General features: G+C 38.6%; 1 protein-coding gene across 1 annotated transcript in view; it reads left to right on the plus strand.

Moving 5' to 3' along the window:
- Positions 1-148: 148 nt before the first annotated feature.
- Positions 149-16,239, plus strand: part of LOC138045657 (citron Rho-interacting kinase-like) — a 72,423-nt gene continuing 56,332 nt past the window's right edge. The window contains exons 1-8 of the mRNA XM_068892232.1: positions 149-444; positions 862-953; positions 1,855-1,938; positions 3,956-4,200; positions 5,844-5,937; positions 6,527-6,727; positions 9,214-9,367; positions 10,555-10,765. Coding sequence (XP_068748333.1) covers positions 255-444; positions 862-953; positions 1,855-1,938; positions 3,956-4,200; positions 5,844-5,937; positions 6,527-6,727; positions 9,214-9,367; positions 10,555-10,765 — 1,271 coding nt within the window. The 5' untranslated portion in view covers positions 149-254. The remainder of the gene's footprint in view (positions 445-861; positions 954-1,854; positions 1,939-3,955; positions 4,201-5,843; positions 5,938-6,526; positions 6,728-9,213; positions 9,368-10,554; positions 10,766-16,239) is intronic.

Here is a 16,239-nt window from a genome sequence, read left to right on the forward strand (position 1 = left end):
AAATACCAGACAAACAATTAATTTCGAAGTTCGCTCTCTTAAAACCGACAACCAATCAGCTTACTGAGTCTAATTGAACCCACCAATCAGAGAGCAGTTGAGAGATGTGCTGCTGAAAAGTCGGGCTGCAGATGTAGAATATCTGCAATGCAAACGGTTTCCTTGTCGTCTTCGGTCGCTTTTCCTCTCGTGAATTCTTTGGCCATTTTTCTTAGCGATTTACACATCCGATGCGCTTTTGATTGCTTTAAGAAATGGCTGATTCAATTTCGACCCGTTGCGGCAAACTTAATCAGATTTTCGCCGGTAAAAATGTCGTCCGCAAGGCCTCAAGCCCTTGCTTCACTCGAGAGGCTTTGCTGGATGCATTTCTGCTTTTGTTTGAGGAATGCAACTCTGAGTTTATGCTCAAGGACAAGAATGTTTCTGGATTTCTAAAAAAGTGTAAGTTGGCTTATTTGTTCTGTGCTTTTGTGATCATTGAGACAACTTGATGTTTGTATCTTAAGCTTAAATTTCGATCAAACAAACCTTGGTTTGTCTTGGATTTATTGACAACTGTGGGTTGTTGTCCCGTGTTAAAATCTCTTAATTTCTTCTTTTAAGCCGACTGTGATTGTTTCTGGAAAAAAAAACACTCCTCTGTTCAAAGCTACAGTAGTTGGAATGTAGAAAACCTTCACCGGCCTCCTCTTGACCATCGATCAAAGCTTACAGACTTTGACACAACATTTTGACTTGAGCTGACTATTTACGACTTAAATTCATCGGCACACAATCTTAATAATTTGATATGCGATTATGAATTTTTTGATCGTTTTGAAACCCATATACCTTTGATGCCATATCTTTGCCTTCCAGACCGGCCAATGGTCGAGGAACTTCGCAGTCTTTGCTTGAGTAAGGACGATTTCAATGTTCTTAACACCATTGGACGAGGGCATTTTGGTCAGGTTAGTAACAAATAAAGCAGGTTTAAGTTTCGTTGATTTTAACAACGACCTTAATATATAAAAAGCCATGAGTAACAAACTGGATTCTGGAATCTAACCGAATTAAATTCCACACATGCTTTGGTATGTTTGAATTTTGCTATTTATAGATTGTAATATATTCAGGAGGCTGCAGCTTTCGGCTTTTTGATAAATAATAATTATATAAAAATGTACAAAACACTTCCTGATAGTATTACATTTGATAATTTCTTAGTTTTGTCCATTTTGCTTTTGCCTAATTATCTCCAATGTGTAATTTGTTCACTTATCTATTTAATTTGGTACTCATTATTCCTTAGAAATACTATATATAAAAACACCTTTACTCTGTAAAAGTTACGATTTGGCATTATTAAATAAATGATATGTCCTCAACTTTTTGTTGTGGCTGTATTTGACGTTTCAATAATATCTGAACACTTTCCTTTCTAAGAGTGCCACTTAAAGACTTTACTCCGTCCAGCAGCAAACAATTTTACTCATCAATGGGAACTGCTTCAGGGGCTACAGGGTGAAAACCCTGTCTATATATACTAATACTTTTATCAGAATTTTCTGTTGTCATTAACTTTAAATGCTCCAGTCCAAATTTCGATGGGTGGTCCAACTGCAGACTTTTGAAAAGATAACATCAGAGCATAGAAAACTTCAAAGTTAATCACATTTACTGACTTCAGATACAATGTAGACAAAAACAATACAGAAACAATAGTGTGACTCGAATGAAAAATCTGTTTTGTTTTTGTTAGGGAAACACATCACATGCACAGGGATGTGTTTGTGGCTGGGCAACTGTTACAATAAATATTTATGTCTAAGTTGGGCTTTTAGCATGTTTCAATTTAATTGGTGCCATTAGGTCCAAGTTGTTAAGGAAAAGCAAAGTGGAGATGTATTTGCAATGAAGACACTTAAAAAGTCCCAAACCTTGGCTCAAGAAAGTGTGAGTACATGCAAATTGAATAAATAATAAACTGTTTATTATTAGTTTACCATTACTGTCTGGGAGGTTGTGGGCCGAACGCTAGAGATTCCAACAATTGAAAGGCAAGATGTGAGGTGTAATGTAAGGTACAGTAAAGGCCTGACCTGCACAATTGACTTCAAGATGTGATTTTCCACAAGATTTTATGGTAATAATTATAGAGAACAAAGACCCTGAAAATGAAGACCGAAGATCAAAGATCCTGTTAACAACTGCTTTGCTAGATGGAGGCTGGGTGCTTGGGATACATTTATGTCCAGGGGCTTCCACTGGAGGCTAGCCATCCAGTCTCTTGACCAAGTTATGTTCCCATGGCCAGCAATGCACACAACCTTTAGCCCTTTTGTTTTGACTTCAGGCCAAAAATTGAAATCTGGAAAAAAATGCAGGTTATTATACATGCAGTACAGCCTTCAAACTCAGCTAGTAAGAGATCTGTATAAAGGAATGATACTGTCCAATACTGATTGTCGCAGAACGAAGACCCTAAGACCAGGGATCCACATTCATACATGTAGTCATCGTCCGTTGGACGAGTGATGGTTTATTAATATCTTTTCATGAATGCCAACAAATGTTGTAAATAAATATAGAATGTACTTTCGTTCTGACCACTGTTCATTCAATAGAAACTTCCAGAAAATAAGAAATAAACATGCAGCTTTTCTCAGCAATGAAATCTCAAGTTTGTGCGCCATCTTCGACCACGCCATGTTTTCCATGAAACGATTGCAGGTTCGATTTTCATGTATCTCACCGCTGGCATGTTTGTTACTGTAGCTACAGTGTAGTCGTTTAGCAAAGAGCAAAGGGTGTCTTGTGGTCTCAGCTGATAATTTAGCATTAGTTATAAGGTGTTAAGCCACATCTGGCAAAAACGAAACCAAGAGGAGCAGAACCTGCTGCTTTTGAACAGAAAAAACACAAAATCTTGATAGCGTATAAAAGGAAGACACTAGACAAGAGCGTCAAAACTTTGGGTCTTTGAATTGTAACTTTGCAAGCTACATTCAAGTACATTTTGCTTTGGCCAATATGGACCCCTGTAAATCGGGTTGCACACTCAGTGACACTCCAGAGTCAAAATTTGTAATTTCTGACAACTGAAGAGTGTAAAATAAAACACGAATGCTTACAAGTAATGTTATCAACCATTTTCTATACTTATCAGTATTTTTGGCTAGGCAACCCAAAATTTGTCTGGGCAAGTACCTCAAAAGACATACTAGTACTTGCCCGGCTCACGACTTTGATAAAAAATAAATACATGTATGGATTCCTGCTAAGTCACCCTTTTTTACCCTAAGACCCCGAAAACTTCGCTTGAGGTAAATCCAAAAACCAACTTTAGGCCTAGTGTTACATGTAGGTTGAGGGTTTTGGGACCTTGCTTTTTTCAAGTTTTCAAGGTCTTTATAAAGGGTCTTCCTTTTCGAGACACCCGTCCAACACTCACTCAAATGTTGTCCTTACACTGTATTTTGTTGCAAAAAAAGTGAGTTGTGAATGCCAGATAAATTTTTATTTGTTTAAATGATTTTTTTTTTGTTTTGGAACCCATAAACTGACTATTTATTAACAAGTTTGAAATGAAAATGGTGAATCAAATATCCTTGTTCTATTTTTGTGGGAAATCTGTTGAGGAATAAATCCTGCTGGTTTGCTCTAAACTCCAAGCTCTATTTTCACACTCTTCAGCTGCTACCAGCTTTGCAGATACCATCTGAGCAGGATGTACACATAATACCAAAAAAATTGAATTCAAATTTTTTAATATTGTTTCGCTAATCCATGACAATTTAACATTGAAAGCTTAAGAGCTGGCAATGGATTTAATAAGTAAATATTCCAGTAGCTGAAAACAGTATGATACATGTATATTATCTAATGAATTATGTTATGAACTGCAAGTAATTTTTAGCATTCTGATCCATGATGCCAAGCAGCAATAGTATTTTCTATGTTTGACTCAAAGGTTGCCTTTTTTGACGAAGAAAGAGAAATCATGGCGTTATGTCAGAATCCCTGGATAACAGCATTACAGTTTGCTTTTCAAGACACTCATAACCTTTACCTTGTGATGGAGTACCATCCTGGTGGTGACCTTCTGTCTCTCTTGAGCAAATATGACGATCTTTTGGAGGAAGACATGGCACGGTTTTACCTGGCAGAGATGGTCATGGCTATTCACAGTTTGCACATTCTAGGTTATGTGCACAGGTAAAGAGAACTTTGCTGTTGATTGCTAAAATTACAAGCCAAGGATACACTGTTGAAATGAGTATGGAATAATTTATTAAGTTTTAGCATGACAGATGACATTTAATTTGCCAATAAAGGTAAAGAGCCTCAAACATAATTATGTGCTAACTTAATTAAAGGCGCATTTACACGAGAGAGGAAAAAAAAATGGCACGGTTCTGATAAAAAGTGGAATGGTTCCATTCATTTTTGTAAAGAAACAGTGAACTTTTATCCGTTCCGCTACTGGACAATAGCCACCTATGGTCCCGTAGCAGAATGGATAAAAGTTCACTATTTCTTTACAAATTAAAGTGAATGGAACCATTCCACTTTTTATTGGAGCCGTGCCATTTTTCCTCTGTCGTGTAAATGCGCCAAAAGTTATTTTTATGTATGTCGTATTGAAAGTGATACATTTACATAAGGTACGTGTACACCACCAGGGAAACTGTGCCAGTTACATGTAGCTATTAGCAGGATCTCCTTTGCTTAACTTGTTGAGCATGACATTTAAGAAATGATTTTTGTTGCTTAAATGTGCAGAGGGAAACCCTCTTGAATTTCTTCTTGCTTACAGATATTCAGCGGCCTTAATTTTTACAACACGCTCAACAGACTATTCCGCTCACATTTTCTTAGTGATTTTGAATCATCAATCCATGTTTGTTATCTTAATTAGACTAGTAACATTATTTTTATCTACACTGTGGGAGTGTGCATGTAAGATAGTAACACCTTTAAAAAGTCTAAACCTTCAAATTCATCAGATGAGTATAAACCTTCCTACTTGGTGATACATTGTTTGTGGCTCTTAGATGACTCATCTTAGATTGCTTGCCTTTAGACAAGATTAAGTGTGAAAATTAGTGACTCAGTAGGGAGTGATATACATGACTTTAAATTTGATTATAACCCATTGACTCCTAAGAGAGAGACTTAATAGATTTTACTTGTGTTTCAGTAGTCAATGTCCCCTTTTATAACCCATTGACTCCTCGGTAAAAGAAAAGGAAGATTTGCAAAAACAAAAATTTCAGCAAGCGCGAGGCCCAAATTTACCTTTACCGACACATACACTAAGTGACGGAAAAGAGTTAAGAGATTTTACTCTGTCTTATACCAGACGATTTTACTAGTCAATTGGAGGTGGTTCACGAGTCAATTGGTTAACAACCAAAGCTCATGACTTTAAATCATTGAACTCTGGTTCAGAGCTGGGGTTTTTTGAGTTTAAAAATTTCCTTACTTGGATGTAACGTAGCTCATGCATTTTCCTGCGCATGCAGTTTCAATCTTATTTTTGTCCATATTTGGGCATGAAATTGGTGTCCTAAAATCCTAGCTTTGTTCCACTCAAAACCTATGTCCCCTGTCTCAAATGCATAGACCGAATGCATAAATGGCGGCCAAAAAAATATTCTTTTGTTTATGTGCTAACTAGCCTCACTAGCCTCGTTTGTATGGACAAAATAGTATACAAAAGAAATATTGCTTGAGAGCGAGGCTAGTGAGTCTCATTAGCATATAAACAAAATAATACATTTTTGGCCGCCATTTACGCATTCTGTCAATTGAGCAGCCCTCCCGTAACTGGTTTCGTGTTATTTTTTTCTCACAAGGGACATCAAGCCAGATAACGTCCTAGTTGATCGTACTGGTCACATAAAGCTAGCTGATTTTGGTTCATCAGCAAGGCTTTCAGCAGATAAGAAGGTACATGTTCTAATTACAATTGTTCCTTTTTTGTTGACACAAAGTTGTTACACTCTAGTTGGGCGGTTTTATTCAAATCATTATAAGCTATTTGGGTAATACTCACCTACATGTACAAGTTATGTCAGGGAGGTGCCTGACAAGCCAGTGGAGCCAGCCATGAGCTGCAGCTCTGAGAGCAGTGAGTAACCATGACAACCCCGAGAGTGGCATCCACCCAGACACCATCGCACTGCTAACCAATGAGTGGAAAAGGTAACACTAAATACCCAAGGGAGGAATTAGCCTGCAAAATGCAGATGTATTAATTTTCTGGCAGTGATTTCTCTCCCCCGAAAATTTGGTTACGTAGGGAGGGAATGAAAACACATTCACTGATAGCAACAGAAAAATAAGAGCAAAGCAATTTGATTTCGATACATGAGGTGAAGGGAATTCCCCAGCCCTGCAAAAACCCTGAGGGGTGCAAAAAAACAGCAAACGCCCGCTGGCCAGTAAGATCTTGAGTTTAACTTAGCTTAAAAAAATTTAACCATATGTAATATTATTTTGTAAGCATGCAATTCTAACTGGGTGGTATAAAAATTAGGTTCACAGCAAGATGCCCGTAGGTACCCCAGAATACATTGCTCCTGAGGTATTGACAAGTATGGATGGATCTGGAGGCCCATATGGAGTGGAGTGTGACTGGTGGTCATTGGGTGTTGTTGCATATGAGATGCTGCAAGGACAAACTCCGTTTGAGGCAGATTCAGTTGTAATAACCTACAGCAAGATAATGAACTACAAGGTTAGAAAGATTATGTGTGGCATTTATACCCAACCACAAGTGGACCACTTGTAATGTTCATCTTGACTGTCCCTGTTATTCTACCATAACTGTTTTAAGGTGGCTCTAAACAGTTTAAACACTTCAAAGACACTCTCTTTAGAACGGAGGAGGCTACAATACTGTGTAGTGTAACAGCAATGTTATGGTGGTCACATGAAACATTGATTACAACAAGATGTGGTCATTGTTGTGAATCAGTTGTAATATGTTACTTGTACCTTGGTAATGGGAGAGCCCAGCAAAAACACCCTATATTTTGAGTTTAGTTGCTCATATCTCAAAAACGAACTTGGTGACGCCCCTTTTGTATCACTGAAAAGTGTGATCAGAAGGCCAAGGTGAATTTTTTGGCAAAGTTTAAAAAATTCTGCACTACAGGATCAGAGCCACCTTAAAAAATTCACAGATTTAAGGTGGCTCTGAATCTGCTGAACAGTATTTTTTTTACCTTTGCAGAAAGTTTCATCTTGCCCTAATCTGATTGTTTTTCAGAAAAAAAAGATGAGGTCACCGAGTTCGTTTTTGCGATAATTTTAAGCAGCTAAAGTCACAAAGTAAAGGGTGTTTTTGCCAAAGTGACATTAGGTCACAATAATGATGACATCTTGTTCAGCAATAATCTGTGTTTCATTTGGTACCACAAATTATTGGTAATACATGATACTGCACAGGGCTTGAAATTAGCGAAAAAATCCGGTGGCAATTTTGCGACAAGATACGAAAATGTAGTCGCAATTTCGAAAATTTTAGTCGCAAAATCGTCACTCTGCATTGTGTTGTCAGCGGTGAAGCAAAGTAAAATATGAGCCCACAATACTTGTGGTGAAAGAAACCGCTGAAAATGGCGAATGATATTGAAGGAATGGAGTTGTGCACGTAACATCGCTGCGAAACTACGCTACAATTACGCTATCTTCAGATTGAAAGAAAACTCAAGGCGAGAAACAAAATAATTTTGTCATTTCTTCATTTATTTTAGTAAAAAGAGCAGCAAAGTGGCAACTGCTAACCCTTTTGTTTCGAAAGAGCGAAGATGAGAACAAGTTGCAAATTTGCGACTTCTCCAGATTTTTTAGTCGCAAAGGGAAAAAATTCAGTCGCAAATGCGACTGTATTGGTCGCAATTTCAAGCCCTGCTGCATTGTAGTGCCGATCCTTCTAATAAGAGCATTACTTGGAAGCGTTGAAATACTGTTTTGAGCCACCTTAACTAATATGCCAAGAAGTGTGGACTTATGCACAGGACTGCATTCTGAATTTATGTAATGACCCATTGACCAACTTCAAATACTAGGCCTGTAAATACCAGAGAGACTGTCAGTGACAATTTTCCCGTAGGACTAGGGGTAATCTTCGATTTTGAAGTGCGTTCGTTGGGAAAACTTTGGAGGTTGGAATCACTCTAGACAAGCCAACATTCCATAAAGACTATGTATTTTAATAAAATAATTAGCATTGTATGTGCACTCTCATTGGTCATTAACTGTGTGTAGATGAGAGTATTTAACACGGCTGTGACATCACACGAATTTTGATTCGTTATGTGTTGTCAGATGCCCATTTTGATTGGCTGGTAGGAAATATGAGCATGTATCAAGAAAATCGGTTTCAATCAAGAAGTTAAAAAAAGAGCAGTAAGCTGCATTTTCCTTGATTTGTTGAATTATTTTTGAGAAATATTTTATAAAAGCAATAGAGGACATTTTTCCGTGTTTACATAGCCCCATATAAACATTCGGGGAGCTGGGAGAATTCTTGACAGTTATGCAAACCCTCAAATGCGTCTCAGGCCGGGTTTGCATAACTGTCTCAAAAGGCTCCCAACTCCCCCTCGTGTTGAAATGAGGCTATGTAAAGATGGAAAAAGTCCTCTATTGCTTAAATATAAAGAACATATTTAGCAGATCAAAAGTATCAATTTGAGAGGTTTCTGCAATGTGGCTAAAACTGAAAAGTTCAGAGTAAAGAGATGATGATGTTAGTCGAAAACAAGATTTGTGAAAATCTGGAATTTGTTCAAATTGTCCCAGAGATTATTACTAAAAAGATGTTCCTTGCTTAAAATCAGTGTGTTTTCCATACAAACAATCGTGAGGTGGCGATCGTCATTTGCGCATGCGCGTTTGGTGTAATTCAAGATGGCGCTGAAAAAACAGACGAAAAACAAATACTTTATGCACGTGATCCCCAGGTACCAACATTAGGTAAGGTGTGGGTCTGTTTCTGAGACTATGCCAAAACTACTTTGTGATGCTCAAAGTTAATGTTTGTCAAAACTGTAGTAAAATTATTAACAAATGAACAGACATGCATCCATCTAGTGACTGGCAGGTTTGTTATCTTTACGAACCAGCTCAGCCCATAAAAGGGAAATCTAGAGTAGCATTTAGCATTTTCTTTTTATGCGTACTTCAGTGGTCTAAGAAAGGTCTTTGTGATTTCAGAGCTCCCTACAATTTTCCAAAGATGTTCAGGTCAGCAAGAGTGCAGAGGATCTAATTCTGAATCTGTGCACTAACAGTCAAGCAAGGATTGGTTATGAAGATCTCACTTGCCACCAGTTCTTCAGTAGTATTGACTGGAACAACTTACAAAAGTGTAAGTCAAGTCATAACTTAGGTCGTGTCCTATTTTAATAGAATGACCGCTTTTTAATTAAACTGTTACATTGTAAATACAAAAACCTCGCCTTTGTAGAAAATCCTGCGCTGAGCGATCGGGCTTTTTTCAGAGTTTTAAACTCGATAAGTATCAGTGCAACACTTACCACTGAAATTTTTTTTCGAGTTAATTCGGGAAATTTGATTTTGAGAAGTCGGCAACGATTCCGATTACCGTCGACGATAGAGAGCTTTAACTAGCAGAACGCGAACGCAAAACGACAAAAAGAGGCTCTGTTGTGCAATAGTGTATTGTTTTTGCCGTTCTCAGTCTTTCCAACAACGTGAAATTATCATATTCGAGGTTATGTGGGGCACGTAAACACCCGACCGACGATAAATTTTCTGTTTTCTGTAAAGCTTCATACCACTTTCATTCCTGGATCTTTGCTTTGCGAAATGATTGAAAGACTGTGAAGTCATATTTTCAGACGACTCTCTTGATGCAGTTGCCGTTTCCATGCTCGCCGCAGAGCCCCGCAATTATAACAACGACGTTATTGTTGCTCTTGGTAAAACGTTTGGACCGACGGAGAATAAAAAAAATTCAGACAATTCGCCCCTTGGAGAATTCTTCCCCAAATTCTAGATTATCTCCCATAAGTACGCACCTCAGTCAATGTACATGCATGTAGATAAAAGACAGTGTTCTCTCATAAAGACCTGTAAGTACTATATTTTCCTTGGTAGTAGAACGTTTCACGGGATAAAACAAACGCACGACAAGACAAGTTATTTCATTGAACACGAAAAAATACGTGGTTAAATTGTGGCGATGTTAGGCGATCAATACGCGCAATCCTTAACCATCAATACGAACCCGATAAATCAAGATTTCATATTTATCGTGGCTCCACTCTGTCCAGCAGATTAGAGCAACTGTCCTTTTCTCAAATTACAGTTGATTATATAAAACGGGATTATATCTAAATGTCTGCAATAGTTGACGACTCTTTATATTTAAGCATAAGTGTGTCCATGGGGCGAATTGTCTTGTTGCCGAAGGGGTAGGTAGTCACAAATAATTACAGTTTAATATTTTCTTTGATTTCCTCGATATAGACTGAGCCTGTTTTGCATAACCTTCGAAAATGCTAGCATGCCTCTTTTTATGTCGTTGATTAGCGGTACCGCCATACGTTCCTAGCTTGGATGGCGCAACGGATACATCCCATTTTGACGATTTTGAACCGGAGAGTCCTGATCCAATCATTCACTTGGAGAAATACAGCGGCTTATCACAAGAAGGAAAAGGATTCAGTGGAAAAGATTTGCCATTTGTGGGTTTCACATTTTCTAGGAATCTCGCCAATAACCTTCCTTTTTCACCGAGAAAGTAAGTAGTAAAATTAAAGATCCTCAGTGAATTGATACAGCACCGCCTAAAAGTATTGACCCCTGGGGACGAGGCAATACCACGTCTTTGCCACGGGTAGTGGTGCCGCGCCACCGAGGTATGCAATTTTTTTTTCCTCGGTAAAACCGAGGAGCAATTTGCCGCGGGAAAGAACAATGATCTGTTGCACTTGTCAAATAAGCGGAAGAATGTCAAATTTTACATTTCATGGTGAGAAGAATCAGTTATTAATGCAAGAAATGAGAAAGCTAAGGGCGCGATTTACGTAAGGATTCACATTTTATAATCTTTGCATAATGTAAAGCCGGAGACTTCTTTAAAGATACAGAGATACTCAGAGATACTGTTAACTACAGTGTAAGCGACAGCTGTATTGTCCAACAAGCGAAACACTCGTTGCTATCCAAGCTGTAATATTGTATGTGTCTATGAAAAATTTTTTTGGTTTCGAAGAAAGGGTGTCTAGAAAACGCAGACCCGCAGACCTAGAAAAGTAAGACCTAGAAAACACAGACCCAGAAAACGCAGAGAAAACGCAGACCCAGAAAACGCAGACCTAGAAAACGCAGACCTAGAAAATAACACTTCTTTCGCAATCACTATTACATACTAAATTCAACAATTCAGTTCAGTGGCGAACAATATAATGACATTTTGCCTCTGTGATTTATGCGGATGAGCCTTAAAACCTGTGTTGAACACCTGCCGCTAGATCGCTGGAAATGGTTTATTTTTAGTCTGATAAAATGATATCTCTTAGCTTCTTGAGGAGGCAGTGTGGTGCAGTGGTTAGGGCACTTGCCTTGAGATCCGGAGATCCCGGGTTCAAGACTCGCTTTGATCCTGGTAGTCCCTGGTTCAGCTTCCCAGCTGCACATCTAAATAGCCAACTGGTTTGCCTCCGGCCAGTTGGGATTCTCAACAGTTGTTGTTGTTTCGTTCCGTCGTTTCGTTGTGTTTCATTGGCCCTGAAAAGCCCCTGTGGGGAGCGGTCAATTAAGTATATATTGTATTGTATTTTATTGTATTAGCGCGCAGAATTTTAACTTTGACAAAACGCGAGGGCATCTTTGCTTTTATTATCTTGGGTACAGGGTGATAATATCATGATAATCATAAGGAAATCATGGGAATAATGTAGCTAGACTAAAGTTCCATTTATTCAGTGGCACTGTAAAACACGAAAGTTTCTTTTCCTCATCAATGGCACTATTAAAAAATAACTTTTCCCTACCGGTTGATATACAATAAAAAATTGAACTTGGTCGTTATTCTACACAAACATCAACTTCTCCCTTTTACTGCACGGCATCTTTTTCACACTGGTTGGTTTTCTGCCATTTTTCAGTTAAGGTACACTATCAAAACATTTATGCTAGAATTCATAGCATCGCCTTACTCGTGCTTGCTACGACGTTTCAATTTTTCGAACTAAAATACACTGATTTTCACCTGTTTTAGCCAGTAACACTGTGCACCGGTTATGTAAGCATACGGCTTGGTTAGCATGCTTACCCTAAGACTGCTAAGTGTTGTCCAGTTCACTTAGTATTAAACGAAGTTCCTGTAGTTTATTAAGTTGCTATGCACAACAGACGCCACGTGACGACTCACGCGATGTGTACGTTTGTGAACAGTTAACATGAATGACCGAATTCTTACTGGATAAGTGTTTTGTGTGCTTCTTTTAGGTTGGCCCTTACTTCATCGGGTATTTGTAAATAGTTGCTGTTTAAATTAAGGAAATGTACTCATGATGCAATTCTGCCTGATGCAATTATAGTACTTCTTTGTATACTTTGCTGAAGAAAGTTTGCTTTCTCATAGGTCCGCTAACTTGCCTTATTTAACTCAAGTTTTTTTTGGCATAGACGTAACTTTGCAAAACACTGTTTAATTCAGTATAAAAGTTACGAAATACTACTAACGCTAAATGGTTTTTTTCTAGGTCTGCGTTTTCTAGGTCTGTGTTTTGTAGATCTGCGGGTCTGCGTTTTCTAGACACCCTGAAAAAGGTTCGATTTTGATCTTTTTTCGTCTATGCCTGACCTTACTTTATTTGGAGACTTGAAATTCAAACTTGTGCGATTGTCTTCGTTTTATCATCGCCATTTCGGTGAGAATTTGGGTGGACATCACCGCCAAAAATACAAGAAATTGAAGTAGGACAGAGAAAACAGAAATGGTTTAGTGATGGTTTGGCAATCGAAATAAGTGGTTTTGAAATGAAACTGTTGAAAAACAAAAGGTAAAGTGTTCTTTCGTGAAGCGGTTTAGTCAGAATTGAAATGGCTTAGATTGTTTTGAAATGATTCAGACGACGATGTTGAAACGGAACAGACTGATTCAAATTGGTTTATTCAACTGAGAATCCATCCGTCGATGAAATGGGAAATGATCAGGTCTGACAACAAATGATCTTGTGCCCCGTAGCAGAATGGTTTATTCAAAGAAGGCACGATTCAGCTAATTGAATGGTTTAATGAGGTGTGAAATGGTTTAAGAGACGGGCAATCGATTCAGTGCAAAGTCAAATGGACAAGACAAGACTGAAATGGTTTGGTTAAAGAACGAACGGTTAAACTAATCGACGGACGACTTAATTTACCGGCAAATGGTTTAATCAAGTGTCAAATGGTTTAATAGCCGGGCAAGTGATTCAGTGCAAGGTCAAATGGACAAGTCAAGACTGAAATGACTTAGTCGACGGGCGGTCTGAGGTCTTACGTAAATATCAGTGGTCAGCCCGATAAAACTTGGGACGAACCTGACAAGCTTTTTGTTCTCCGGTTGAAATTGTTTTCTTCCTTTTTTTTGGATGCAGTATTCTTTTTGCTTCGCGAGAACCGGGCTAAATGTAACTGATAAATGATATCTACAACATAAAGATAAACAAGATAAGGTCCTATGTCCCAGTTCAGAGTTTTCTTCTCGATAGCTTTATTACTGGGTTGCCTCATGGCAAACCAGTCGAGGTCTGCGTTTAGTTTGTTTGTTTTCTTTTTTTTTTTTTTTTTTTTTTTCCGTGTCGGTAAAAGTCTTGCCTGTCACTTCCCTGGTAAGTGGTGTCTTTGTGGATAGAGCCTTCTGCGAGTATTTTCTTAGGATCGAGAGGGTAGTGGAAATGCGTAGATTTCTCTGGTGGACACAGTAGAATCATTAACTTAGCCTGCAATGGCGTCGAAAGTCATGTAACGCGAATGGCGTTTTAGTGGATCCTTAAACAAAATATACCCTTATGGAGCTCAATAATAGAAAGTCAGTTGGATAAAATAGGCAGGAATCTCAAAAGTGACGAGCACTGGACTTCGACAACAATCTATCGCCCGTCGAGACGAAATCAAAGTGAGCTGCATTTACCTGAAGTACATGGTAATTTGACACGATTGAGTTTCTTGTCTTCACGCACGCAATGAAATAGGAAGAGGTTTTCGCCTCCAAGAGCAAATATGTTGTTTGTGTCAATAAATATTTCGCTGGAAAAGGATTCTGTGGTATTTTCTGCCTTTGTGAATTATAATATCATGTTGTGTATTGAATTTTCGAGCTTAAGGTTCAAATGTGATATGGGAGAAGTCTTTTAGTATTGCTCTGTAAGCAGGAAGGGTTCACAGGCCTGTTGGAAGCGTGCTTGAGTTTCAACAAAATGAGCCCCAAAATCTGTGAAAACTTGTGACGCAGATGAATAATAAAGTAGCTGCTATTTCCAAAATGATGGAATTACCTGGTGATAAATAACGTCGTACGCGTCTTGGAGAGTAAATTTTGACTTTGCATAAACAAGAGTTGGGCGATTGTGATCTTTGTTTTGACTTCGCTCATTTCATTGTCAACCTTTATAACACTTGACAGAAAAAGAAACTTACAAAAACCCGCTATCTTGCCATCATTTGACACAGATGCTTCACTGTTTGGCGAGTAAACGTGCCGCGGTAACTTAATCACGGCGCCCGCTGAATTCCGGCCATGTCACTTTCGATTTTGCAATTTACTTGAACGTAGCAAAAATCTCCCAAAATGTTTGTCGCTGATCGTAACTATTTATATTCTTTATTCACGGTTCAAAATTAATGTTGTTTTCATGTCGTAAATATTTTATTCTCGATCGACCGTCTGGGAAACTTCCTTCTGCTCTCTCTGAAAACTGTGTTTCAATAGTTATTTGCTTTTTCATCAATATTTGTTTTGCATAAAGCAAGCTAACAGAATCTGTACCTTGCTGAGTTCGCATTTGTTAGCGTTAATAGTATTTTCGGTCAGATGTTTCTGTTTTTTATGAGGGGTTTATTGTTTTGGTCTCCCATCCTAACGCTAACACCGCGAAACAGGGATTGACTTCAATGAAGTTTAGTATTACAAAGCTTTCAGATGCCCAGAGGGCACACTTGTGGTGAAAAGAAGTTGTGAGGGAACTTGAAAATTATCAACATGTCAGCCCAGAAGCCAATGTTTCTCGCTTCTCTTTTATTTGTTATTCTTCAGAGACTGGAATGCTGTATTTCAATACCACACAATTCAGTGCCTTCTGATTTTCTGTAGCACGTACCACAGGCAAACCAGTGTATGCTTCACAGAAGCATCTAGTTCTGATTTTGTACGTGAAATGGAAACTGTGTGGAAGTGGGGTTTCGTAAAGAATGTAGTCTCCTTCCCAACCGTCTTTCGGGATGTCACACAACGAGGTTTGCGTGACATCCTGACCATTGACTACATGACCTACTAAGAAGGATGTTCCTTAAGATAAATCCCTTGAAAATGACGTACTATCCATTTTTTTGTCAAACTTGGCACAATTGATATTCATACACAGGACAAAGGCAATAAACTGATGGTCTCTTTCACCGTGCTTTGTTTCGCGCTGCATTCTTTTTATTCTAAGTACAACAAAAAAGAGCGGTGTGTCACCTTGGTTTTTTTGTTAAAAATTATGTGACACACCAGTCTTCTTCCCACACGCTTGCCGTGGGAGAACAGCTGTGCTGTTCCCAACCCAGCTCAACACATTTGTTGTGGAGCTGCCACTTAAAGAGGTGTCTAAGACACCCGCCTGGTATGTTAGCTACGCCATGCTGATGAGACCCAGTATAAGGCCGAAACAGCTGTGCATAGCTGCTAATTGACCAGGTGAAATGGTTGTGCGCATGTGTGATGTGTTGGCCACACCGGGTTGGTGTTTGTGTCAGCTTGCTTTTTTTGTTGTACTTTAATAAAATAAAGGAAATACAGCGCGAAAACAAGCACGGTGACACCATCTTTTTGTTGCGTTTTTTTAGTGTCCTGTGTATGAATATCAATTGTGCCAAGTTTGACAAGAATCTGGATAGTTCGTCATTTTCAAGGGAATTACCTTAAGGGTCATTTTTTTTAGTCAGTCATGTAGTGAATGGTCAGCATGTCACGCAAATCTCTTTGTGTGACATCCCGAAAGACGGTTGCGAAGGAGACTACGTTCT

This window comes from Montipora capricornis, chromosome 4 (assembly GCF_036669925.1).
Source record: "Montipora capricornis isolate CH-2021 chromosome 4, ASM3666992v2, whole genome shotgun sequence".
In the NCBI taxonomy this organism is placed as follows: Eukaryota; Metazoa; Cnidaria; class Anthozoa; order Scleractinia; family Acroporidae; genus Montipora; species Montipora capricornis.